This window comes from Rhodamnia argentea, chromosome 9 (genome assembly GCF_020921035.1).
Source record: "Rhodamnia argentea isolate NSW1041297 chromosome 9, ASM2092103v1, whole genome shotgun sequence".
Taxonomy (NCBI): domain Eukaryota; kingdom Viridiplantae; phylum Streptophyta; class Magnoliopsida; order Myrtales; family Myrtaceae; genus Rhodamnia; species Rhodamnia argentea.
In genome coordinates, this window is record NC_063158.1 from 20,487,062 (window position 1) to 20,514,438 (window position 27,377).

At 41.1% G+C, this 27,377-nt stretch overlaps 4 protein-coding genes and 1 long non-coding RNA gene across 15 annotated transcripts in view; 3 read left to right on the forward strand and 2 right to left on the reverse strand.

The window, feature by feature from the left end:
* The window catches only part of LOC125316563, a 16,626-nt gene extending 11,893 nt beyond the window's left edge, over positions 1–4,733 (forward strand). Inside the window, exon 3 of the long non-coding RNA XR_007199691.1 lies at positions 4,633–4,733. This is a non-coding gene — a long non-coding RNA (uncharacterized LOC125316563). The remainder of the gene's footprint in view (positions 1–4,632) is intronic.
* The window catches only part of LOC115732035 (ABC transporter B family member 9-like), a 57,674-nt gene extending 45,377 nt beyond the window's left edge, over positions 1–12,297 (reverse strand). For 3 of the 5 annotated variants that reach the window (XM_048285210.1, XM_048285214.1, XM_048285215.1), the window contains exons 1-3: positions 9,311–9,376; positions 8,708–8,981; positions 8,099–8,153 (exon numbers count right to left, since the gene is read on the reverse strand). In XM_048285210.1, coding sequence (XP_048141167.1) covers positions 8,099–8,153; positions 8,708–8,959 — 307 coding nt within the window. In that variant the 5' untranslated portion in view covers positions 8,960–8,981; positions 9,311–9,376. Of the gene's footprint in view, positions 1–8,098; positions 8,154–8,707; positions 8,982–9,310; positions 9,377–12,281 lie in introns of those variants that run through there. The other 2 variants (XM_048285211.1, XM_048285212.1) reach the window with 2 other exon arrangements.
* LOC115752998 (eukaryotic translation initiation factor 4E-2-like) lies at positions 851–4,081 on the forward strand. The gene is made up of 5 exons (XM_030691453.2): positions 851–1,235; positions 3,216–3,381; positions 3,484–3,609; positions 3,736–3,801; positions 3,914–4,081. The coding sequence occupies exons 1-5, from the start codon at positions 931–933 to the stop codon at positions 3,962–3,964; spliced, it is 714 nt and encodes a 237-aa protein (XP_030547313.1). The 5' UTR covers positions 851–930; the 3' UTR covers positions 3,965–4,081.
* LOC115752996 (transcription factor GTE12) lies at positions 4,195–26,318 on the reverse strand. 7 transcript variants are annotated; one of them, XM_030691450.2, is made up of 12 exons: positions 26,091–26,257; positions 24,517–25,424; positions 24,269–24,329; positions 24,089–24,193; positions 23,948–23,997; positions 23,789–23,840; positions 23,620–23,703; positions 23,414–23,535; positions 23,268–23,334; positions 20,583–20,704; positions 20,419–20,483; positions 4,195–4,527 (listed from the first exon to the last, which is right to left on the reverse strand). In XM_030691450.2, the coding sequence occupies exons 2-12, from the start codon at positions 25,303–25,305 to the stop codon at positions 4,341–4,343; spliced, it is 1,704 nt and encodes a 567-aa protein (XP_030547310.1). In that variant the 5' UTR covers positions 25,306–25,424; positions 26,091–26,257; the 3' UTR covers positions 4,195–4,340. The 7 variants fall into 7 exon arrangements, with proteins under 7 accessions (XP_030547310.1, XP_048141176.1, XP_048141175.1 ...); XM_048285219.1 differs by lacking the exon at positions 4,195–4,527 and having other exon boundaries at positions 20,088–20,483; positions 24,517–25,311; positions 26,091–26,318; XM_048285218.1 differs by lacking the exon at positions 4,195–4,527 and having other exon boundaries at positions 20,088–20,483; positions 23,948–23,991; positions 24,089–24,175.
* LOC115752997 (eukaryotic translation initiation factor 4E-2-like) lies at positions 16,418–19,621 on the forward strand. Its single transcript, XM_030691452.2, has 5 exons — positions 16,418–16,802; positions 18,802–18,967; positions 19,070–19,195; positions 19,322–19,387; positions 19,500–19,621. Exons 1-5 carry the CDS (start codon positions 16,498–16,500, stop codon positions 19,548–19,550), a joined length of 714 nt encoding a protein of 237 aa, XP_030547312.1. The 5' UTR covers positions 16,418–16,497; the 3' UTR covers positions 19,551–19,621.
* Positions 26,319–27,377: the final 1,059 nt, after the last annotated feature.

Genomic DNA, 27,377 nt, shown 5'->3' on the forward strand with positions numbered 1-27,377 from the left:
TCGTGTTCACTATATATTTGCAATAGGTTTATGAATTTTTTAGTAATATTTCCATTATTGATCATGGATTTACGAGCAACTTGATGAGCGTTTTCGGAATGGACTATTGTCAGCTTTGGGAAGCTCTGGTTCTTTTGAATTCGTGTAGAATAGGGCACCTTAGTGAACAATCTGGTTTTGGCAAGTGTTCTAGCTATTATTCCACAGGCAAAATATAGTGGTTCCGCTATTTATCATTAAAAAAAAAAAATCTGTGTTCGGCCGACCACCGAAAAATATTGTCATTTTTCCTACTTATGAAGGTACATTTTCCATTGACAAAAAAATATATTTTCCTCCCCTCATTTGTTTTCCAAGAACCGAACGCCGAAAAATTCGAATTTTTTTTTTTGAAGTTATTTTTCGCAAAACAAATGAAACCTTAGTTTAAAAAAAAAATTGCCCACTATGAGGAAAAGTCATGTGGTTATGTATAGCTAAAAATTGCTGGCAGCTCGATGTCCGGTAGCCATGGTTAAGAACTCGGCGCTCGAGACCGCAAACTCAAGAGAGAACAATGTGAGTGTGTGTAGATTACTTCGCTAAAATAAGGGCGTAAATACGCATTTCTTAAAAATAAAAGTATATACTTTTTTTAAAAATAATTTCAAGCATATCTTTTTTTAATAATTTCCCCTCATCATCATCATCATTTTCGCTGAGCATAAAAAAAAATTTAAAAATTTCACCACTCGTTTTGGCGAATCTTGATCAAGCCTCGTAATATTTAGAAAACTTATCATACAATCCAAAAAAAAACAAAAAAACAAAATAAGTATAAAATCCAAAAAGAAAATAGTCAAACGCCACTTCAACCGTTTGGAAAGAGCGCGAGAAACCGAGGGAAAGAGTTTTTCTTTGCGGAGGAAAGCGAGAAACGGCGGGGGAAAAATGCTGATCGGAGAGGCCGCGAGGTCTCCGCCGGCGCACGAGGATCGCCCTCCGATCGCGGGCTACGGTCCTCGTCGATTCTTGCGCGGCGATCGCTCGGAACGAGCCGAGCGGGAGATGGCGCGCCACGAGAGGGATCCGCCGAAGCGAGTGCTGAGTGAGGGGTTGACGACGAGCCGGCCTCATCCGCTCGAGCGTTCTTGGACTTTCTGGTTCGATAGTCCCACCGCGAAGTCGAGTCAAGCTGCCTGGGGAAGCTTGATACGCCCGATCTACACTTGCGCCACCATTGAAGAGTTCTGGAGGTAGAGCGATTTTCTGTTTTCTGTTGTCTTTCTTGGTCTCCGTTTAGGCTTATCTTGCTCGATGTTCTGTTTCAATCTTGTGAAATTTCGAGTACAATGTGTGTGTGTGTGTGTGAGAGAGAGAGAGAGAGAGAGAGAGAGGGTTCACGTCTTTACAGATGCTCGTTTCAGATTTCATTTCAAATCATCATTCGTGTATGGATTTGGAGACACTTGAAGTTCTGTTTACGTTTCGACTTGGGATCGTGATTATCACAAATGATGCCATATCCGATCCAAATTTTCTGTGTTTTCCTTGGTTCTTTCCAATCTATGATGATACGTCGTAGGATAAACAGGAGGATGCGAAATTTGGGTATATTTATCTCAGAGATGAAAGATATCTCATTTCTCTCGGGTTGAATTTGAGTATTGAGTACTGAGTAGTAGCCATGAAATTGGGAAATCCATCTGGTGCCTTTTTGCTTTGCTGGCACCTGATGGTGTGTCCTTTAACTTGGCTTTGTCGATTGCCGAAAGGGCAGCCGAGTTAAGACTTAGAAGTGTCGTTCTGCACGGCAGATCTTGGAAAATGAAGTGTTTGGTTGGGGATTGGAACTTTTTGAGTCAAGCATTTGGTGTCAAGAAACTGAATATTAGACTGGATGATCTTTGATTCTGCATTTGGGGTTTCACCTCTGTTCTCTTACGACATTGTGATCAATCAGCTATTGCTATCGACATTTTCCCCCTCGATTTTATGTTAATGTAATGTAATATGTGGTCTACCTTTTTAAGCCACATTTTCTTCTGAAGTCAATTTATACTAAATTGTCAGGTACTGCATATACTTCATCAAATGGTAATAGCTGTTTCCCCTTTTTGAATGACATGCTCTGGTCTTGACAGTGTTGATATTGTCAGAGTCTAACTGGCGTTGTGACAATCAGATGGAAAACTACATTTTGGCTGAGTCCATTATGGTGCTTTCTAATTAGACCAACAGTGTAGAGACTGCTGAATTGTATAAGATGGATAATTATCTTGATTGCTGTGGCACTCAGGCATCTGGATACTAGTGGATTCCTTAGGAGGTGAAATAGAATATAATGGCGTAAATGGATTCATATCCTGCTTAGTGAGGTTAGATCCTTTCTGGGTAATATCTTTTGTTGTTGTTTTCTGTAGCATTGTACTCTGGCATCTGCTAAACTGGGTGGAATCACGTGGTAAATTCTATATACAGAATGAGGTTCTTTCTATGTAGAATCACTCGCACGTGGGTTGATTCAACAAAATCTGCTCTTTTAGGCATGCATTGATACAAAAGAAGATTTTAATGGAAGACATTCGATCCACCATATTTCCCCTATGTTAAGTTCCTTGAACAGCAGCATTTCAGCAACATGCAAGAAGCTGATAATTTTCACTGAGTGATTAGCAAATGACTAGTTAAGAACAGCGGCAAGGACGAAAGAAGTAGAAAAGAAGAAAGGTGTTCAGTGCAATACCCTCAACATACTAGATGCCATGCTTATGCCATCTTGTGTGGATAAATGAAGGAAAGAACGAATTCTCTTTCCCTCGCTACTTTTCTTCTTTTCCTTAGTTGTTTCCTCGTGAAGCTCTTCAGGAGATTATCGAGATCCTAATATTCCTTTTGTTGAGAAAAAGTGTTCAATAGTATTGAATGTGCACCCTTTTTTTTTTTTGTCAAAAGAGAAGCTTCAGTGTTGTCCATCACTAATCTCTTCTACAAAATTGTATGGGATTTTGAGCCTCTTGCTTTTTGCGATCAACTCATTCCAGGTGCTGTAATTATGGCAATTTCCACTTCGGTAGCCCGTATGTTATCCTAGTATGATGTTTGTATTCAGATTCTATGCCAAGTAATAGCATGATGCTAGGATGATAGAGGTGCATTTCTTAATGTTCTATGAGAATTAAGGCTTGTTGTACAGTTGTCCGTGATCTTATGAACTTGCGATGTTTGGAATTCAGTGTTTACAACAACCTGCATCGCCCAAGTAAGTTGGTGGTAGGAGCTGACCTCCACTGCTTCAAGAATGAAGTGGAGCCGAAGTGGGAAGATCCTGTCTGTGCAGACGGAGGGAAGTGGACTGTAACTTTCTCCAGAGGGAATTCAGATACGTCCTGGCTATACACGGTATGCCCTCATGCTTTCCCCAAAATGACTGAAGCTGTTTGAATTTTTCTCTATAGGTTTTTTGGGGCTCGGCCTGAACATGTTTATGTTCCTGTGTAATAGTTGCTAGCAATGGTTGGTGAACAGTTTAACCATGGAGAGGAGATTTGCGGAGCAGTTGTCAGCGTCAGAGCTAGGCAAGAAAAGATAGCTCTTTGGACTAGAAATGCTTCAGACGAAGCTGCTCAGGTAAATTCTTCTTCCAGCCAGCTCTAGTTCCTGTTCATTTACCGGCGAGCAGCAAACTAGCGTTTGCAAGTAACTTCGGCCCTCCGCCGCTCGGACATTACTTGCATTGGCCTGGCCCTTTTGTAGATGAGCATTGGGAGGCAGTGGAAGGAGTTCACCGACTACAGCCAGAGCACGGGGTTCATGTTTCACGTGAGTCACGACAAATCAGAGCAACTCGTGTTTCTTTTTCGCCTTTTAGTCGTTTCTCATGTGGGTCATAGCATGCGATCTGGGCGACTGAATTTCTCAGATAATATTGCAGGAGGATGCCAAGAAGTTTGACAGAGCTGCCAAGGATCGCTACACGGTATGAACAGGGGCACCATCATGGCATCATGCGTTGCACAAAATGCCTGTTTTTTTATGCAACTTCAGCATGTGATGCCTTCGCTGATCATCTGTACAGTGCTGATGATACGGGTTAGAGGTTGTTCCCAAGTTTATAGCAACCTAGGGTGACTAACAGGGTACATCTCGTGATGGGAATATTCTCTGGACAATTCTCGAATCGAACACAAAGTAAAACCAAACAAACGACTCAAAATCACCAAACCACTACCTCTGTATTTCCACCAAACAAGGAATTGATTTACAGCAACATTCAGCTCTATTGTAGCTCAAAAGAGCTTACAACAATTGAGAGGAAACAACGAGATTAACTGCAACCCCATTGGATTACCGAATGTCAACTACGTAAGAATCTCACCCTCCTCCCCAATCAAAATTTTCTCATCATCGTCGTCTTCCAAAAACTCGTCCTTCATAAACAAGCCTAAGCGCTCCAGCGGATTCCTATAGTAAGCCCCGTCAAACACTCCGGATACCACTTCAGATCCATCATCAACGTCAGCGAGATGAGGTGATGAACCAGAACACCCACTCAAAATCTTGAGATTTTCCTCAAAGTCGACAGTCTTTTCCATCTGGATGCAGAATTAAACAATTTCCCACCCATCTTGAAATCATATGTGAAGTGTAAAGAATAGGGAACAGTTTGAACCTGCGGACAGACCTTGGCATCTGCACTGAAACCCTTCAGGAATTTCGCTTGGACAAATCCTTGAGCGAGTATCAAAGGTGACTGCAAGAACTATGAGAGCCAACATCCAGTTTGCTATGAATGCTATGAGCAATCCCGCTGTAACTGTTGCTATATTTTGGACAATCAGAGCTAATGCGTCGCCAACTAGACTCCGCACCGTTGATGCATCAGTGGACAATCTCGCACCAACTGCACCACTGCAGAGTTTCAAAGAAAGTGATCGTTAGGACCTTTCATGGTGCATAACCTTTGAATTTATCTGAGTACATTAGCATTAAACATGCTAATACGTTGAAAGGGCAATGTATAAAGATAAATCTACCATACCTTGAGTTTGCAGGATCATCGAACCAACTGATTTGTTGGTCTACAACCTTCTGAAAACTCAAATATCGTATCCTTCGAATTAACTTGCCACCAGCAATTCCGAACAAGTAGTTCTGACACGGCACAACTACTAGAGTGATGCATCCCATACCGATGTAAACGAGTGCCCAGAAATTGGAGTCTTTCTTTAGTTGGTCCAGAGGTTCATAGAACATTTTGATAGAAGAAGACAGCAAGAGCCCGAATATCGGAAACACCACTCCATGTACCAAGGCTCGAAGGGATGCGAGCACCAGAACCGGCAACTCGGGCCTGTTCAAATATGCAAGACGTCCGATGGATACACTCTGACGCTTCTCTTTGTCCAGTTCAGTTCTCTCATAATGTTCCTCCTCTCCACCCATCTCGACGAGATTAATTGGACCAGGAGCACCATAGCCGAGAGCAAAAGAGTGGCGGCTTCCTGATGAACCTCTGCTTATAGATTTCCCCATGGATGGTCTACCAGATGAGTTTTTGCTAAAGGCTCTAATCAGTAGCATGTCGGCTTCAAAACTTGTACCCAGTTTCATATCTACCTGGCCAAGTTTCTCTTCGTCGGCTTTGTTTCCTTCTTGCAAACGGACAAGCTGCGAGGAGCCCCCCTCAGGGTCCTGGATCAGCTCCTCATGAGTTCCTAAATGTCGGATTTGAACATATCAACATCATTAGTTGTAAAAAAGAGATGATAAGAATATGTCGGATGAGGTAGAAGAATTAGTTTACCTTGCTCCACTATCTTGCCACGGTGCACAACTGCGATGGTGTCTGCAGTTCTGATAGTTGTCAAGCGATGTGCGACTATAACAGTAGTTCGGTTCGTCATGACATTCTCCAAGGCATCCTGAACAACTCGTTCAGATTCTGCATCAAGCGCACTAGTTGCTTCATCAAGGAGGAGGATTCTCGGTTTCTTTAGAATGGCCCTTGCTATGGCAATTCGCTGCTTTTGTCCGCCGGATAATTGTGCCCCATGCTCTCCTACCATTGTGTCAACGGCCTACAGACACATTCGACCGTGAAGCTTATCCCCTCGAAACATCTAATTAGAAGTCAACATACGAGATACGAAAGTAACTAAAGACTTCTGTTAGTCTGCTTGATGGCTTTCCGGATCATGTTCGTGATTAGTGATTACTGAGACGAAATATCAGATGAGAAATTTCAATCATGAGTGGAACACTATGATAAATCAAAAGAACAGGGGTACCTTCGGCAGCTTGTCGACAAATTTTGCAGCATTGGCAAGTTGAATCGCTTTTCTGATTTCCTCATCGGTTGCGTTTTCCTTTCCATAGGCTATGTGCTCTCTTATAGTCGTTAAAAACCAGACAGGTTCCTGACCAACTAATCCAATTTTCTCCCTGATCCATTTAAGCTGAAGCTCCTTCAAATTGACGCCATCGATGAGTACTTCACCAGAATCAGGATCATAAAACCTCTCGAGCAAGCTGATGACTGTGGATTTCCCACTGCCACTTTGACTGACCAGAGCTGCAGTTTTGCCGCTCGGGACCGTCAAAGAAAATCCAGCAAAGATTTGCATGTCTGGTCTCACCGGGTACCTAAAATGAACATCCCTAAGCTCAATGTCACCTTTTATATCATCCAATAACCTTCCAGAGGTGTCATAGGAGTCGATAAGTGGTTTTCAATCAATGGTCTCAAACATCTTGTACGCTGCGGCTTGTCCTGATGCAAATGCATTTATGCAAGGAGATGTCTGGCCCGAGGACCTACAGACCAAGAAATGTCCATTCGAGAAAGATGAGAATTTCTTCTGTAAATTTGCAAACTGATAAAAAGAGGAGATGGAAGAAAAAGAAAGTACAGCGGTCACATTCCGCCGACCATAATGGCCATAATGACACTGATGATTTGCCCGCCATTGTATCCTTTCTCTATGATCAACTTGGATCCATACCACACGGCAAGTCCGTAAGTGCAGAACACGATTAACAGGACAACTCCAAGCCCCATGCCGGACACGAGCCCTTGTTTTACACTGGCTTTATATGCAACTTCCAGCCTGCTGTCATATTTTTCTATCGCTCTCTTTTCACCCGTGAAGGATGCAACCTAGCAATGGAAAAGAAAGAAGATCAAAATTTGGACGACAAGAAATCCTTGCAATACCTAATTGCATTTTAAGGTTTCAACGTTTATAAATCTCTCTACTACTTACCGTTCTAATCGCCCCGACAGTCTGCTCCACAACATTTCTAGCTGCTGCATAGGCAACCTGCCCTTGACTCGACATTTTAGACATGATCAACGCCATGGAGCCTCCGGCAATAACCATGAGAGGAGGAGAACCAATGCAAGAAGCCATCCTTTCGTAAAAGCGACCGCAAAACTTCCTAAGAATATCGCCACCGGTTGTACAAACTTGCCAACCTACGTGAATGAAACTTCACGAGTCAGTTGTGGGCATATGACAATTACTTTCCTGATCATCATGCTTTTCCTGGTACAAATATGAAAAAAAGAGCAAGTGGCAACCCTATCTCTACCTTTTCTCCCATCGCGTCCTGAATGAGAATGGTGTCTCCCAACATCCTCCCAATGACCTCTCCGGTCGTTTTCTCGGTGTCGAAGAAGGCAATGTCCTGCCTTAGTATTGTTTTCAAGTATAAACCTCGAATCCGCGTCGCTTGCCTCTCTCCAATGACCATCCAACAAGCTACCTCTGCAGCGTATACAGCGATTAAGCCTTTAACTGCAGATCTTACGGAGAAGCTAGACAAGATACGAACAACAAAGAAGAAAGAATACGACCAAAGAACCCGAAACTAATTAATCATTACAGAGAACTTTCGGTGTCATGCTACATTCTATGTTACTGTCAGTAAATATAATTCTAGCTAGACCTGAACACCATGGATAGACACAGAAACCAGCATCAAACAGAACATAACTTTCTTTCGAGTCCCCATTTATGCAATCAGTAGGAAAACCAGAGGACATGACCAAGTATAGACATACTCAAGCACAGTAATGTTAAACAAAGTAGCAAACACAGAATCCGATTGCACTTACGGAGAAAAGAAGCGACTCCAGTGCCGAGAGCCAAGTACAAAAACAAGACGGCCACCTGAATGTCCCAAAAGGTATGATCATTAGTAACATAAACTAGCATATACAGGAAAGGACTTTTCTGGCATCTCTACGGCGGCATCCTGCTCAGGATGGTGCATAGAGTTAGAAAATGTGGATATTGACTTGACCGTGACGGAAAATCAGAACCTTTCCTTCTCATCATCGCAAGTGAAATCTAAACAGTAAAGAGGGCAGGTCTGCTTTCACCACTGGCCAATTTAGGTACCAAGTTTGTCTAATTAGTAAATGAGTGCTACTAGCTAATCAGCCAAACGTATGACTAAGTTAAGTCAAACCAGAACAGAACTTGGTTAGCATAAACTTCACTGAATGATGTTTTCCTCCATTAATTGCTTCTCTTTCCTTTTCCTTTTCCTTAAAAAAACCCAACAAAGTGCAGAACATAGAAAGAGTCACATGGTTCTCCTCACGTTCATCTATGTCACAACTAGAGAATTTAACAGGGAAAATGAGATCTTGCAAGGTTCCCCTTGAAACCCAGAAAGGTACCGATCCCGATTTCGAGTGCTAAACACAATATGCGTATACCTTTGAGACTTCCTTAACGACGTGGTCGCGGTCGGAGGAGCCGAAAGAGTTGATGAGCTTCCCAAATATGAGGGTCATGAGAGGCTGCGAGAGCCCGCTGGCGACGGCGGAGATGGTGCCGACCACCATGAAAATTACATCGAGGCGGTCAGCGAAGGCAAACAGCTTGAAGAAGGACACCTTCTGGTCCTTCCCTTTGTTTCCACCATCGCCACCTTCCGGCTGCTCAGACTTTTTCTTGTCTTCGTCCATGGCCTTGTCACAGTCTCTTCCTCTGGAAAAGAAATGGAAAAAAAAAAAAAAAATGAATGGCCCTCTAATGAAGGTCAAGAAAGAAGAACAGAGGAAAGGAATGTGGCAATGCCAATGAGAAACCGGCAAAAGAACCGGAGCTACGCCGGAACAAGCGAAACGAGGGCAGACGGAAGCCGGGCACGTACGTCATACATGCGAGAGGGAAGAAAATCAAAAAGACAAGGTTCTCTTGTTCTCTCTCTCTCTTGCCTATAGAGACAAGAACATGAACAAAGAAATGCCGAATTCACCGGCGACCGACCTGCCGGAATGCGGTGTCGAGACAAAGAGAGAGAGAGAGAGACGTACCAAGATCGCAAGCGGACAGCCGGGGGCGAGAGAGAGAGAGAGAGGAGTTCTCGGTTTCTGTTTCTGAGAAAAGAACCTCGAAGGTTTTCAGAAGAAGTAATTGCTCATGTTTTATATCTAGCCATTCATTTGTGAAAATGCTCTATAGTGTTGACCCCCTTTTTTTTTTATTTGTTATGCTTTCCTTCTAGACGAGAAGCCCTAAAATAGCGCGAGAGCTATGCTTTCTTTCGGGTATATTTGTACACGTGTCGTGCGCAGAATTATTGAGATCGTATGCTCATGTCTGATTGGACAAATATAGAGATCGGAATATGATTCGGCTTTTTATTTGGATTTTCGTGGAGTCCGATTTCACTTCTAGAAAAATATCTTGAAGGTGATGAAAATGTATCCGCTCGGATAATTATATTTTCCCTAATAGATATGCATAACTAATCCAATCCATCGATTTATGCAGTGATCCTAATTCAGAGTAGTTTGACGGCAACTAATAGAATTTGAACAGGGTAACTTCCGACTCCCGAATTAAAAATCCCTCAACGCCCTCAATCACTTTTGACGAGCCTAAGTTGCAAAATCGGATATGAGCACATATGGTTTTTTGGGTTGCAAACACATACGTCTATTTTCTATGTTCAATTGAAAATGCACACCCTCAAAGTTTAATAACCGAAAGCAAATGAAGGCTTCGGTTGTTTAGTGAAAAATAAATTATTTGGAAAAAAAAATAAATTCATCATAGACATAAAAAATGAGACATGACAATTGAAAATTTTTCATCGACTAGCGATACAATATATTCTCTTTAGGAAAATATATTTCAAATCATTCCTTTTTCGCAAAATAAACGCAGTCAAAATGATTAACTCGACACTCTGAATTTCTTATGTGGTGCAAACTTCAACGTAGGGGTCTAAAAGATGAAAGGACGACAATACTCATTACAGTTTGATAATGTTGTATGCTAAGAAAATCATGAAAAAGGGAGAAAACAAAAAGAAAGAAAATCTTTCTATGTTGCATGACAATGATTGGGCTGGAACTCGATCAAAGGGGCAATTCTCAAATCCTCGAGGATTCGGTAGGTTCGTGAAAGTATAAATCTCAATCACTCATCGAAAACCTTCGAAATATGCAAGCACGACGTGTTTGTACAACTTCTATAATAAAATGCCTCACGGCAGCCACAGCTTCATAATAATCCCTGTAAAGCTTATGCGTAATTCCCTTTGGATTGAGCCGGCATCCATTAGGGTTATCGTGCGATCCGAAGAATCTCCATCTCGGAATTACATATGGGATTTTCACCTCATGTGGCTCCTTTCTTATATGCGTAGCGAGGATGAATAATTAGAGATGTGCAAGAAGGGCCGACCAAAATAAGAATTACCCAAATTAGATCGATTATTTAGTTATTTATCTATTAAATCTAAGCCTAATAATCTACCGGTTTATTTTTTTATACTGCTTGGATCGATCGCTCAAGAGACCTTTAGTCCTGTCGGTCACGCATCAAGAAGCAAAAAGTGGGGAAACGAAGGGGAGGACAGGCTTCATCTTATCTTTTCAGTGGGGTCCGCAGCTGTCGTCTCCCATTGATGGCAGGCAGTGGCCCTATCCTATAGCCTAAGAAGCCCATGTTTTAGCACGTGGGGAGGACCAGAAAAAGAGGTCTTGTCGTTTCTCCTCGCGAAGGACCACGCGCACCGGAAATCGGCGACGTCATTGAGTACGGCACTCGCTCTCTGCGGCGATTAATTGGTGGGATGAATGGGCAGCGACAGGCTGAGCGCGTGGAGCACGCGACGGGATGTCAACGGGTCGCTGATCTTAAGCTCGAAGCGACAGCAAAGGGGAGTCAAACTGGCGTTGACGAACGAGTAACCTTGAACGTCATCGATGACCTCCAAGGATGATATCCACTGGTTTCGACCCAAAAAAAAAAAAAAGCAGTCTTGACGATGGTTTTGACTAGCGACGAAACACACCCCATCTAAGTTTTAATTTAAAGAGTTGATGTCGTGAAAAACCTCAAATTAATGCATTTATGATAAATTTGCTTGACCCATAAGAGAAAATGGGCCCCATACCCAAAAGAGGCCATTCGTTGTCCGCCTAACCCTAATGCCCTCACTCCAAGAGCGAGTAGCCCTTTATGAAATAACAACATAAGGGTGAGCAGCAAAAGCCTCTTTTAGTGTGACCCTCATATGAGAGAGAGAGAGAGAGGGAAGGAGCTTCCTTAAATTGAGAGATGGGTTAACAATACTAATGGTTTTGTTTACCCTATATTTTGATTGATATCCGAGAATCATTGAAATCGGAATAGTGAATCAAGTTCCATATCGGGATCCGGAACCATGAATAGATAAGGGCAGCATAATTTACCATAAACCATTTTTTTAACCATAAAAAATATTAAACCGGTACTCCTTTGACAAATTTGCCATAAACCGGTACACATATGACAAATTTAGCCTCCGTTAATTTTCGTTAAATTTCATCGCCAAATTACTAATTTGGATGACACGTGGCAATTGCCGAATGTATGCATTTGAAAGTTTTTACTCTCTATTTGTCACAGATGTATTAATTTGAGATTTTTCGTGGTATTAATCCAATTTAATAGAAACTAACAGAGGATAAATTTGTCACATATGTACTAGCTTGAGGTTTTTTATGGTTAAAATATTTAATTTAGGATAAATTTATCACAAATGTAAAAGCTTGGGATTTTTGGTAGTCAAAAAAAGTTTAGAGTAAATTTGTCACGGATGTATCGGTTTGAGGATTTTTTGTGATCATTAGTCAATTAAGAATTTGAGACCCTGAAGTTGAAACTTTAGATGATGATGACGATGATGATAGATCGAGCTACATAAAAGTCATTCTCACTTTTTTAAAAATTTCAGTTTACATATCCTCAAAATTTGAAAGACGCATTATTGGAATGTGAAGAGAGAGAGAGAGAGAGAGAGAGAGAGAGAGAGAGAGATTTCGATGTTGTTGTTGATGCCCCCTCACTGCTGGCGTCACCCCCGCTCCCTCACAGAGCTTGCTACTCCCAGTCATGAGAGCTCGAGCATCGTGACAAAGTTTGCAGACAAGATCCGATCCTAATGGGCTCGGGCAGCGATCATCTAAGGTTGGCAACAATTGGGATGGCGGGGCTAGGCTATGTTGGGTACGGTTTATATTTTTCATTGACAGGAAAGCACAGGGGTTTAGAGCTACTCTGACAGGACTTGCAAGAGGCAACAATCCAAAGAAGCTAGAGAGTTTTTTGTAGTTTGAACGCGTATTTTATTTGTAATTTGAATTTTGACTTATGAATAGCTATTTTTATATATAATCTTTTTATCTTATAATTGAAAGCCGTAACAGAAACAAAACGACTTTTATACACAAGTGAGAATGTTAGGAAGATCACAAGTTGATATCAAAAGACGAAATCCAAGATTGAATCCCGTGACCACTCTCCATCCATCCCCAGCCACTCTGACCACCCCGAACGAACACGTGGACTGGCTTCGGAATGTGAAGGCTCACTCAAAGTCTGCGTTGAGGTGTGAACGTGAAGGATGTGGGAGGAGCAATCTTGTTACGTAGGTTCCTCCGGTCTAGGACGATTCAGCTGGTCGGCATTCTTTTAATTATACTTTGTGCTAGCAAAAGAACACCAAAAATGTTCAAATTTTGGACAAAAAATCCTAAACATATATAGCACTTTTGTCAATTTAGTCGTTAATCTTTTAATTTTGCTAATTGAGTCCTAAACATTTAACGTTTTAACAATTAAGTCAATCCGGCCAAGTTTGGCCGGAAATTATTGACGTCAATGCCGGCCGTCCCGCCCTGCATTTTTAATAATATTATTATATTTTTTTTCGAATTTTATATTTTCGTTTATTTACTTATTCTTTTATTTTTCATTTTTTTCTTTTGTTTTCCTCTTCGCTTTTTTCCTTTTCTTTTTCCCTCCGCCGGCCATCATCAGGCCTCATCGATGGCCGGTGGAGGTCGCCGCCCTTGTTGGATCTAGCAAGGGTTGCCTTCGCCCCCAATTAGGCGCAGGGCCGACCTAACACGATCTAGCAAGGGCTAACCTCACCCAATCCAGCAAGGGTTGCCCTCGTCCGAGGACCCCAACCATTGCCGATGATGCCAAAGCATTCGTTGTAAACTGATAAAGATGAACGAATATAAGTCCAAGTTTTTAAAAGTCTTGAGTGTATTGTAGTTCTCAAGGGTCAAAGTTCAAGTATCTATGTGTCTTTAATGTTTGGGTAATATCAATATATTTAATGCTTAGTCTACTTCCTATGCTTGAAGGGTTGTTCTATGCTCATCTATATAAGCATGTTATGATGAATAAAAAAATCAAATTTTTTTATTCATAACTTATTTGAGCCTTTGGCTTAAGAAGAAGAATGATTTCTTGTTTTGCTCTTTTTTCTTGGGTAAATTCCCAGGTGATGAGCAACCTATTCATTTAAGTTCTCACTTGTGTTACCTCCTTCTTCTCTATACTCTCTCTTGGCGTTAGACGAGACCCAACGATGGCCGATGGAGGGAAAAAGGAAAAAAAAAAAGCAAAGAAGGAAAACTGAAGAAAGGAATAAAAGGAAAAAATAAAAAAATAAAAAACTTCAAAAAAATATTAAAATTGTCCTCGTTAGGGCCGGTAATGTCACGTAAGACAGCCAGCCTCCACGTGAGTGATTTCCAATCGAAATTAGCCGAACGGACTCGATTGGAAAAACGTGAAAAGGTTTGCCATGAAACACCAACCCAACTCTCCGGTAGTCTTCTAATTTCCGTTCCCAATATAGATGGCTTAATATACTTTCTATAATCTTATAATAGGGCCTCCCATAGCAAAAGCATTGTTGAGGGAAATCCATACATGACATAACAACAATGTAAAAACTAGGTATCATTTAAGCCAAAAAAAGCTTTGTTTAACATTTATTAGAAAGTAAAAAGTATTTTATTTTTGTTTAACTGCCAATAAACAGGAACCTTTTTTTTTTTATTATTTTTTGGAGAAAATATACAGGAACTTACCTGTTAATATTTGTATGTGGTAAAGTATTCCAAATTTTCCGACCAAAAAAAAAAAAAAATGTTCCAAATTTTAAAAAAGTTAAATGTGTATCCCACAAAAGTCGGTTTAAAAAAATTACCGAAAAGTATAAAAAAATAGATCCAAACAGGCTCCAAATAGTTTTGTTTCAACTTGTAAACATGCATATGGGACATTGCAAAGGAAAATGAATCAGTTGTAGACCTTGTTGGCCTATGAATCTTCTATGTTCCGAAAATGAATCATTTGTCAAACGCCACACATTTTCAGAGTAAAATGAATTTGGATTTGATGGGGAATTTCCAGTAAGACTTTGCTAGTATAATAGTTTTTTTTTTTTTTTGGTGACTGTAAGAATAACAACACGGTCACAAATTCTTGACGGAGTGGACTCCACAATAATTTTTATTTATTTCTTATTTATTTTTTGTGACGCACAATATGCTATCAATTCTACCAGTAGATAAAAAAGAAAAATTGTCGTATAAGCATATTCCTTTCCGCTATTATTGATCGAATTAATTATCGTATTTGAAAACGGCCATCGCTTTGGGATCCGAAATGGATTGCACCAATTATTGTCCATTGAACTTTCTCTTTGATCCCACGAAACATGTGGACCGACTGCGATGGGTTGAATTAGGGCAGTGATCATGTTGAATCGAAGTTCCATTAGGTTGTCTGGCCGATGGCGGTTTCATGCCCACATTAGCTGGTGGATTACACTACATTTGGCCCATTCTATTTCCAAGCTCATATGGGCAATTCATTCATTTAACTTGTCATGACAAGGAAGTCTTTATTAGGTAATTAAACTTTAGTGTCTATGAAATATCTCAATAGGTTAAGGTAAGTCGCGGGTCAAAACCCAATTGGGCGGGCTTGAATACGAAGCTTATTGGGAGTCTAGAGAATCAAAACGTGTGTCATGAGCCCGATGAATGCGCATGACTCCTTTCTTCAACCATTAGACAAGGCGCCATGGTTTTTAAAAGCCCTTGCTTGATACCTTCCGTAGTATCTCAACAAATCTCAACCATCGTTACGTTAGCGGTAATAGCCGCCGATTGTGCATGCTGGCACTACGAGTACCGGATGGACTGATACGTGGACAGCTGGAATAGGATCGAACCGTGACGGACGCATTAGAAACATTTGAAAGCTCGTGTTCACTATATATTTGCAATAGGTTTATGAATTTTTTAGTAATATTTCCATTATTGATCATGGATTTACGAGCAACTCGATGAGCGTTTTCAGAATGGACTATTGTCGGCTTTGGGAAACTCTGGTTCTTTTGAATTCGTGTAGAATAGGGCACCTTAGTGAACAATCTGGTTTTGGCAAGTGTTCTAGCTATTATTCCGCAGGCAAAATATAGTGGTTCCGCTATTTATCATTAAAAAAAAAAATGTGTTCAGCCGACCACCGAAAAATATTGTCATTTTTCCTACTTATGAAGGTACATTTTCCACTGACAAAAAAATATATTTTCCTCCCCTCATTTGTTTTCCAAGAACCGAACGTCGAAAAATTCGAAAAATATTTTTTTTTTGAAGTTATTTTTCGCAAAACAAATGAAACCTTAGTTTAAAAAAAAAAATTACCCACTATGAGGAAAAGTCATGTGGTTATGTATAGCTAAAAATTGCTGGCAGCTCGATGTCCGGCAGCCATGGTTAAGAACTCGGCACTCGAGGCCGCAAACTCGAGAGAGAACAATGTGGGTGTGTATAGATAATTTCGCTAAAATAAGGGCGCAAATACGCATTTCTTAAAAATAAAAGTATATAATTTTTTTTAATAATTTCAAGTATATCTTTTTTTAATAATTTCCCCTCATCATCATCGTCATCATTTTCGCTGAGCATGAAAAAAAAATTAAAAAATTTCACCACTCGTTTTGGCGAATCTTGATCAAGCCTCGTAATATTTAGAAAACTTATCATACAATCCAAAAATTAAAAAAAAAACAAAATAAGTATAAAATCCAAAAAGAAAATAGTCAAACGCCACTTCAACCGTTTGGAAAGAGCGCGAGAAACCGAGGGAAAGAGCTTTTCTTCGCGGAGGAAAGCGAGAAACGGCGGGGGGAAAAATGCTGATCGGAGAGGCCGCGAGGTCTCCGCCGGCGCACGAGGATCGCCCTCCGATCGCGGGCTACGGTCCTCGTCGATTCTTGCACGGCGATCGCTCGGAACGAGCCGAGCGGGAGATGGCGCGCCACCAGGGGAATCCGCCGAAGCGAGTGCTGAGTGAGGGGTTGACGGCGAGCCGGCCTCATCCGCTCGAGCGTTCTTGGACTTTCTGGTTCGATAGTCCCACCGCGAAGTCGAGTCAAGCTGCCTGGGGAAGCTTGATACGCCCGATCTACACTTTCGCCACCATTGAAGAGTTCTGGAGGTAGAGCGATTTTCTGTTTTCTATTGTCTTTCTTGGTCTCCGTTTAGGCTTATCTTGCTCGATGTTCTGTTTCAGTCTGGTGAAATTTCGAGTACAATGTGTGTGTGTGTGTGTGAGAGAGAGAGAGAGAGAGAGAGAGAGAGAGAGAGAGAGAGGGTTCACGTCTTTACAGATGCTCGTTTCAGATTTCATTTCAAATCGTCATTCGTGCATGGATTTGGAGACACTTGAAGTTCTGTTTACGTTTCGACTTGGGATCGTGATTATCACAAATGATGCCATATCCGATCCAAATTTTCTGTGTTTTCCTCGGTTCTTTCAAATCTATGATCATACGTCATAGGATAAACGGCAGGATGCGAAATTTGGGTACATACATCTCAGAGATGAAAGATATCTCATTTCTCTCAGGTTGAATTTGAGTCTTGAGTACTGAGTAGTAGCCATGAAATTGAGAAATCCATCTGGTGCCTTTTTGCTTTGCTGGCAACTGATGGTGTGTCCTTTAACTTGGCTTCATCGATTGCCGAAAGGGCAGCCGAGTAAAGACTTAGAAGCGTCGTTCTGCACGGCAGAACTTGGAAAATGAAGTGTTTGGTTGGGGATTGGAACTTTTTGAGTCCAGCATTTGGTGTCAAGAAACTGACAATATTAGACTGGATGATCTTTGGTTGTGCATTTGGTGTTTCACCTCTGTTCTCTTGCAACATTGTGATCAATCAGCTATTGCTATCGACATTTTCCCCCTCGATTTTATGTGAACGTAATGTAGTATGTGATCGACTTTCTTAAGCCACGTTTTCTTCTGAAGCCAATTTGTGCTGAACTATCAGGTACTGCATATACTTCATCAAATGGCAATAGCTGTTTCCCCTCTTCGAATGACATGCTCTGGTCTTGACAGTGTTGATATTGTCAGAGTCTAATTGGTGTTGTGACTATCAGATGGAAAACTACAACTTGGCTGAGTCCATTATGGTGCTTTCTAATTAGACCAACAGTGTAGAGACTGCTGAATTGTATAAGATGGATAATTATCTTGATTGCTGTGGCACTCAGGCATCTGGATACTAGTGGATTCCTTAGGAGGTGAAATAGAATATAGTGGCGTAAATGGATTCATATCCTGCTTAGTGAGGTTAGATCTTTTCTGGGTAATATCTTTTGTTGTTGTTTTCTGTAGCATTGTACTCTGGCATCTGCTAAACTGGGTGGAATCTCGTGGTAAATTCTATATACAGAATGAGGTTCTTTCTATGTAGAATCGCTCGCACGTGGGTTGATTCAACAAAATCTGCTCTTTTAGGCATGCATTGATACAAAAGAAGATTTTAATGGAAGATACTCGATCCACCATATTTCCCCTATGTTAAGTTCCTTGAACAGCAGCATTTCAGCAACATGCGAGAAGCTGATAATTTTCGCTGAGTGATTAGCAAATGACTAGTTAAGAACAGCAGCAAGGACGAAAGAAGTAGAAAAGAAGAAAGGTGTTCAGTGCAATACCCTCAATATACTAGATGCCGTGCTTATGCCATCTTGTGTGGATAAATGAAGGAAAGAACGAATTTTCTCTTTCCCTCGCTACTTTTCTTCTTTTCCTTAGTTGTTTCCTCACGAAGCTCTTCAGGAGATTATCGAGATCCTAATATTCCCTTTGTCGAGAAAAAGTGTTCAATAGTATTGAATGTGCACCCTTTTTTTTTTTTTTTCAAAAGAGAAGCTTCAGTGTTGTCCATCACTAATCTCTTCTACAAAATTGTACGAGATTTTGAGCCTCTTGCTTTTTGCGATCAACTCATTCCAGGTGCTGTAATTATGGCAATTTCCACTTCGGTAGCCTGTATGTTATCCTAGTATGATGTTTGTATTCAGATTCTATGCCGAGTAATAGCATGATGCTAGGATGATAGAGGTGCATTTCTTAATGTTCTATGAGAATTAAGGCTTGTTGTACAGTTTTCTGAGATCTTATGAAGTCGCGATGTTTGGAATTCAGTGTTTACAACAACCTGCATCGCCCAAGTACGTTGGTGGTAGGAGCTGACCTCCACTGCTTCAAGAATAAAGTGGAGCCGAAGTGGGAAGATCCTGTCTGTGCAGACGGAGGGAAGTGGACTGTAACTTTCTCCAGAGGGAATTCAGATACGTCCTGGCTATACACGGTATGCCCTCATGCTTTCCCCAAAATGACTGAAGCTGTTTGAATTTTTCTCTATAGGTTTTTTGGGGCTCGGCCTGAACATGTTTATGTTCCTGTGTAATAGTTGCTAGCAATGGTTGGTGAACAGTTTAACCATGGAGAGGAGATTTGCGGAGCAGTTGTCAGCGTCAGAGCTAAGCAAGAAAAGATAGCTCTTTGGACTAGAAATGCTTCAGACGAAGCTGCTCAGGTAAATTCTTCTTCGAGCCAGCTCTAGTTCCTGTTCATTTACCGGCGAGCAGCAAACTAGCGTTTGCAAGTAACTTCGGCCCTCCGCCGCTCGGACATTACTTGCATTGGCCTGGCCCTTTTGTAGATGAGCATTGGGAGGCAGTGGAAGGAGTTCATCGACTACAGCCAGAGCACAGGGTTCATGTTTCACGTGAGTCACGACAATTCAGAGCAACTCGTGTTTCTTTTTCGCCTTTTAGTCGTTTCTCATGTGGGTCATAGCATGCGATCTGGGCGACTGAATTTCTCAGATAATATTGCAGGAGGATGCCAAGAAGTTTGACAGAGCTGCCAAGGATCGCTACACGGTATGAACAGGGGCACCATCATGGCATCATGCGTCGCACAAAATGCCTGTTTTTGATGCAACTTCAGCATGTAATGCCGTCGCTGATCATCTGTACAGTGCTGATGATACGGGTTAGAGGTTGTTCCCAAGTTTATAGCAACCTAGGGTGACTAACAGGGCACATCTCGTGACGGGAATATTCTCTGGACAATTCTCGAATCGAACACAAAGTAAAACCAAACAAACGACTCAAAATCCATCTTTATGTACTTTTCAGCTCGCCTTAGCCTTCTAGAGGCCAAATCTTCTTGCATGGTCGTATAGTTCTAGGACAGGATTCACCAGCAAGCCACCACATGCCCTGCAAGTGGTTTTCTATGGCCATATGACAAACAAAATAGAGGACAGTCAAGATGCCGATACTTCAATTCATCTAAGGAACAATACATCATACACACCACCCCAATTTTTACACCGCACGATACGCTTTCTCGAATCAGCCCCAACAAGAAATTCAGAAAACAAGCTCCCTCACATGTAGCATTTTTGCTAAATGTATAATCACCAAACCACTACCTCTGTATTTCCACCAAACAAGGAATTGATTTACAGCAACATTCAGCTCTATTGTAGCTCAAAAGAGCTTACAACAATTGAGAGGAAACAACGAGATTAACTGCAACCCCATTGGATTACCGAATGTCAACTACGAAAGAATCTCACCCTCCTCCCCAATCAAAATTTTCTCATCATCGTCATCTTCCAAAAACTCGTCCTTCATAAACAAGCCTAAGCGCTCCAGCGGATTCCTATAGTAAGCCCCGTCAAACACTCCGGATACCACTTCAGATCCATCATCAACGTCAGCGAGATGAGGTGATGAACCGGAACACCCACTCAACATCTCAAGTTCCTTCAAAATCTTGAGATTTTCCTCAAAGTCGACAGTCTTTTCCATCTGGATGCAGAATTAAACAATTTCCCACCCATCAGTGTCAAATACAAATACTTTTTTGAGTTTTGACCAGACAAAAAGAAACAAGTTGAAGAGAATCACCTTTTGAAGTGCAATTCGAGCAGCTTCCCTGTCTCTCTCCCTTTGCTTTCTGGCTTCAGCCTCTGCTCTCATCCGCTCAGCGGCTTCTGCTGCTCTAATTTGAGCTTCAATCCTTGCCTTTTCTGCATTGTAAGAAAACTAAATTGTTTATCACCAAATTACTTGATGAACGACAATGAAATTCCAATAACTATTCTAATTCCGATATCCATAATGAACAAAAACTACGACATTAAATGCCAACACCAAAAGCTACATATTTGGAGATTACATTCAGACAAAAATCATATCTGAAGTCTATATGAAAACTGCACTGAAAAAGATTCAGATATTCTCTCTACCAAAATAAAGTTGAGACCTATCACGGAAGAACATTCTTATGGAAAGAATGTCTGTCCAGGAAAGGAGTTTTCACAATACCAGGGAGATATAATGGGAAATCAAGTTGTCCAGCAACCCAGAGTTAACTTAATCAATAAGAGGTCTCATATCGTAATTTGAAAGCCAAATTTGTTATGAATCGACAACTCATTTGATCAGTTGATCAATCAGGATTTCGCATCAGCATTATTACGCCAACAGATTACTTGACCAAACAAAAAATACCAATCATTGTATAAGAATGAGGTGATAAATGAAAGTGCCTAATACTGCACTCACGAAGCTTAAGCAGTTCCAGCAAAAGTTCTCATCCCTTCTTCGTAAACTTCCAAATTGTTCGTAATTGTTTTACTCTCGTTTACACATGCTGTGCCAATGCTATATCCTCTTTAACATCTTTTCATCTACTGATTGCCACATTAATCATAGTAAATTGTTGGTAGTATGAACTAAATTCGCACAGTATTATTGCAAAGAAAGCATATACCCATATAAAACACATTACCAAAATTGTGTAAATTTTTCTTTACATTTCACCATTTATGACCACTGGCAAAACTAATGCAAAATACTGTCTCAGGCCAATCAATGGCAGCAGAGAGCATTTTTCTTTGGCCCAAGTGGCACCACAGTATTGGGGAACAAATCTAGAAGAGCCTTATCACAGTTCTCCAACAAAACTTGTTCACAGTTCTCCATATGATTGACCTCATTCCTTCAAAACTAAGCTTCTTGCTTAAAAGGCTCCACCAACAGAGTTCACAGATGAGGTGACTTTTCATGGAAAACAGGAAAGACCTCTCAGCAAAGGACGTGATCTACCACTACAGAAGATGAGGAGGAAATCAGCCCATCATTTGCACTTCGCTATTGGCTTCTAAAACAAGAGGCTTTCTATGAAGGGTGCTTCCTTTGGTAAAGCGGGTTTGCAGAGAAACCCAAATCTTGGGTTAACTGCAACAAGCCAGTAGAAACCTAAACAACTTCAAGTTTTCATTCTGAAGCTAGATAGACATTAAAGAGCTTAGGAGGTAGAAATTTCTTTTGAAGGATAGATGGTTTCAAACTTTAAACTTTGGGTCTTCATGGCATTTTGTAAACTACTTTGGTTTTCCTAGAACAATTATCCCGCCACTGATTAATCGCATGTTCCTTATTTCCCCACAAATAAGATTCTTACATCTTAAGGAAAGATTTGTACGATCATTAAGCTGAAACTATCCTCCAGCTAGTGAAAGAAAAGCACAGTAACAAGAATTCATCAATTTGGCCTAGGCAAAGAAAAATCCATGACATCTAGTAGGACTATTGGTAAAGGCCCCAGTAAGGTAAATCCCTCTCATTGGACAACTCTATCGATGCTCATAGAACCCACTATGACACTAGCCATAAATTCAAGTACATTAAAAGGGTCTTTGAAGCCTTCAGGGTGCAAACCAGAGCAGTAGTAGACGGAGATATTGTCAATGATTTAGCCAAAAATTAGAGTGGATAAATCATATCGATTAGAAAAATCTCTTCTTAAAGGACTTTCATCATCAGACCAGACCTCCCTGGCTCAGCCACCAACTGCCTCTGCCCCTGCCCCACACAGATAACTGATATCACTCGAGATCTACCCAGCATTAATTCATCAATCCCATCTTAATCCAAGGATGAAGGCCAATGATGCAATTACAGATTTAATACAATATGCAGTCAGCTCCCTTAGTTCAAAACTTAAGGTCACTATCGAGGTCCTACAATGCTTTCCAAATTGACTTCCACGGCAATGGCCACAAAGGCAAACTCTTAACTGAATCCTTTTAGGGAATACAAAACTGGTGAACTTTAGGAACTCCAAAGGACCATTTAAAGAAAATACACAAAGCTGGGCTCCAATATCCCTTGAAATATCCAGTTTTGGGTCTGGGATATCACACTGAATCTGAAAAGGGTAATATCGACCCAGCTTGTATAAACTTCAGCTGAAATTACTAAACCGACAACTACAGACAAGAATGATGCAAACAATAACCGAAACTCTGCCGATTCCTAGACAAAGTGTTCACAAAACACTACAAAAACATGATGCTGCTCAAGAACTCAAAACTTAACTACCCAATTGCTTTTCTTCTTTGTGACCTTACCATATATATCAAAATTGACTTGCTTCAACACAATTTAAATCATGAGAGGAATTCAGATCAAACAGAGAGAAGAGTTTAAAGAATAAATCTAATTCCCTGCCCATATGAGAGTATTTGCAAAAGATTTGCACGTCATAGGGAAACAAATATAACAATAGGTTAACTATTTTATCACCTTCACGCTGCCTTCTCTCTAATCTTTCCTTCTCCTGTTGCATCTTCACAGGATCAGCCTTATCGCACTGTAATTACAAAAGGCATGTATGAAACAACTTTTATGATGCACTTCCTAGCATCATCTACTACCAACAAAATCCATACATGATCTAGTAGTGTCTTCTGTTGCGCCTTTAAGATAGTGTCAGCAAAGCGACTCTTTAACATTGCAGCACGCAGGGCCTTTTTAGGTGACAGCGGTATGTCAAGGAGAGAAGCACTCCACCCTGATACAATATCAGTATGGATCATCCTCCTGCTTTCTTAAATGGCCAAAATATATCTCAACCGAGGATCCACAGCATACTAACCTTCCCCACATGTGGCATCAGTAGATGGAGTTGCAAGGTCGGAACTAGGACAGACATTTCCATCATCCACAGCACTTACAGCCCCTTTTGAGTATTTCCAGAACCAAATTGAATGATCGTTGTAACATTGGACAACTTCAAACATCACAAATCCAAAAGATGCACTTACCATCAGAATCTGGATCAGATTTACTGGTCCGCACTATAGATGAGCTCCTAGCCTAAAATTGCAAGTTCAGATAGCAACATTCAGTGCCAAATCAAATGGCATTTATTGAACGAAACTGTTCAACTTATTGAAAAGAAATACTCTGAAATCTGGATATACCAGTCTTGGAGCATCAATAGTACATTCATGATCTCGGCCCTTCTCTGAATTTATCCAAAAAAGCGAACAGACATAATCAGTACTCTACAGACAACAAAATATCAGTTCCTGAAATAGAGACAGAAAAGGAAGATTATTTACCCAATGAAGATGCACAAGTCGGTTCAGTAACGCTGCATCGGCATGCTGTACTGCCACATGCATTACACTTGGAGCGGCAAGCATGTACTGTAGCACCATCAGTGCCTATAGGACGCAGTGGCAATTAGCTCTAGAAGAGAGCTAGAAAAGCAGAAATTATACTCTCTGCCACTTCATTACCTTTGTCGTTATTCCCTAATGACTTGGTTGTGCAACTCTGTGTGACTTTAGAAACCTTGACCTGACAAGAACCAGTTAACCACACATTAATATATTTCTGATACAGTAGATGCAAACCTCAGCCGACAATATCTAAAGAAAAAATACAATCTGGTGGTAAGAATACCGCCTAATGTTTTCCCAACTGAATTAAATTTATGGAAATAATAACATCCTGAACATCTGTTCCTGCAGAGAACACTGCTCACCTTTAATAAAGTAGCATCACAGCTCTTCTTTACCGTCTCTCCAGTTTGCATCCTATTTTGAGGTAAACTAGTACACTGAGGAGGTGTCTTGGGACCGTTTTGTCCCACAGCATTGCTTTCTCTACTTTGTCTACTCAATGTGGAACCCTTTACAATCTTTGTGTCTCCATTGCTCCACTTTGCCTCAAGAGCTTTCCATCCCATCTCAAAGATCTTATTCAACTTATCAGCCATTATATGTACCTGATTCCCGGGTGGATTGTAGCACATGGCATTAGAAAAGGTCAACCTGACATCAGCAGCAAATTCTTCTGTTCCATGATACGTATTTTTCTCGAGCTTAGATTTTATTGTCCCTAAATCCATTGGCTCTGATATGATTGAGAAGTAATCCGGTATGTTAAGCTTTACTGGATCGACTGGTTGTTTGAAAGGCCAACCACATTCATGATGCATTAGTCTCTTTAAAATGGCAGAGCATTGTTGCGAAACAGGTCGATCCATCCTCTGTCTCTTCTTTGCAACTTCAAACTCTACTTGAGGCCCACGCTTTTTGGCACCGGAGACAGAACTTCTGAACTTCGTGCAATCACCAGCATCAGTCTCACTTTTAGAAGGCAAATTGCCATTCTTCTCCTTTCCATTCACAGCGCCAGAAGTCCAATCACCAACAAGCAGCTTCTGCTGCCCGTATCCACATGATCCGGGTTGGGGTTCTGCTTCAATTCTTCTTCCAGAAAACTTTATCTTCACCTTCTTCACAACTACACTTTCCGCCGCCATCACCATGACTCGCTAGAAAACCAACAAGTGCTGCTCAGAATAATCGGCTCTCCGGGACTATGACAATCAGCCTTGCCAACAAGAAATAATGTTGCTGGACATAACTATAATTGCTGACGCTGGGACTGAGAATTGACATGAAGCAAGGCCAAACAAGGGAAAGAGGAAAGAAGGAAAATTAGTAAAGACGAAGCATAGAAACCATGGGGTACTGGCAAAAAATTTCAAAACCCTAACCTAAAGCCAAAAAAAGAAATTAAAATCGCTGAAGGCAGAGTGCAAAACACACTAAACCTGAAGAAACAAGAGCGTAACCTTGAGCCAAAAACTGATGATTCCAGAAAAAAAAAAAAAAAAATCAGCGACACCCAAGAGTTCAACCACCCAAAAGAAAAGCCCGAACCCCCCAAATAATAGCAACAAAGTCCAGTTCACTTGCACCCACACAAGAACTTCTCCATAATTCCTTCACTGGCAGGAGGAAAACACAGACGAAAGAGAGGGGGCAAAAAAAATCACCCACTCATCAAAATCCGCGTAAAAACAAACGCCAAAGGCGCCGTAGTCGCTTCGAACGATTCCAGCAAGTTACCAAATTCAAAACCCACCAACCCCTTCCCCCAAAATTCTCGCCCTCCCCTCCGCAACAAGCCGGGCCAAGCAGCACAACAACATACTCTTAAAAAAGGAGGAAGAAACTAAGAAGAAGAAGAAGAAGAAGAAGAAGAAGACCGAAACGCCACGGCAGAGATCAAAGTGCGAGATCTAGGGCTCGCGGTGACAAAACTTACCGAACCGGAAACGAATCTGCTCGCGACGCCGGGATCGGATCTGATCACAGCATCACCTCCCCACCCCACCCCGTACCACGAAGAACGCAGTAAGAGAGAGAGAGAGGGGCTGGCGAGCCTCGCTGTGCCCGGCGTCTCGGACGACGTCGCTAGGGCCGAGGGTTTAGGGCAGAGAGGGTTTTCAGTGAGAAAGAGAGAGAGAGAGAGAGCGGACAAATCGAGCTCTTGCTTTTTTTAGGGTTTCTTGTCGCGCCCTTCAGCGACGATATTTTGGCTGATGGCGGGCGGTGACGTCAATATTTTACTTTTCGCCTTTTTTTTAGGATTTTATCGGGATTTTTATCATAGGAATATCCGCGGGATCCAATGGCGGGGGACGAATCAAAGGGCGGCCCGGCGACTGAAGTTACCTAAATGCCCTTCCATCCGGGCGATTTTGGCAAGGGTAGATGCGTAAATTCGTCGAGATCGGCGCGGGTGACCCGCGTTGGGGCTCGGTTGGCGGCGCGTGGTTCGCTCGAGCACTCAACTTTCTGAGCTGCACAATCTAAGACATAAAGAGACATAGGACAGAACTTATTTTTATATAATTCATTTGACTGCTTCAAGAGAATTTGTTTTATATATATATATATATATATATATGTATATACACACACACATTGTGAGGTATAATTAAAATTTTTAAACTATTGATTATATAATTTATCAAGAAATTCAGATGAAAAAGCGCATGAGCTTCGTCTTCGGCGGCGACCTGCAATCGGTAATAAGCACCTCGGGGAGACAGGTGTCGAGAAGAGAATGTTCAAGTAAAGTAACAGCGATTGCGACGTTCAATTCAATCTCGAATTTCTCGATTCGTCCGTCTTTGGATCTCGTATGGAAAACTTAATTTTCCTAGGCCACAAGATCTTATATAAAAAGGATGATCTTTTATATTTTCGTTTTCCACTCCATGCATATTTCTCTTTTTTACTTTTCTTTCTCTATTTTGACCTTTTTCGTTATTCTCTTAATTATTTAGTTCATTTGTCTTTTTTTTTTTCCTTCAGATAAAGAAGTTGATTTTATAACTATTTAGTCCATTTAACAAATGTATACTTTATGTTGTTTTATTTTGACCCTTTTGTTCCTTCCTTTTTAATTTGTTCATTTTTCTTTCCAAAAAGTTGATTTTTTTCGGATACTAATGCACATTCATACTTTTTGTACTTCCTATACAAGACTTTACGCACCTGTGATACTTTTTGCATAGTGCAGGTTTCGACGTGTTCTGCAAAGAGG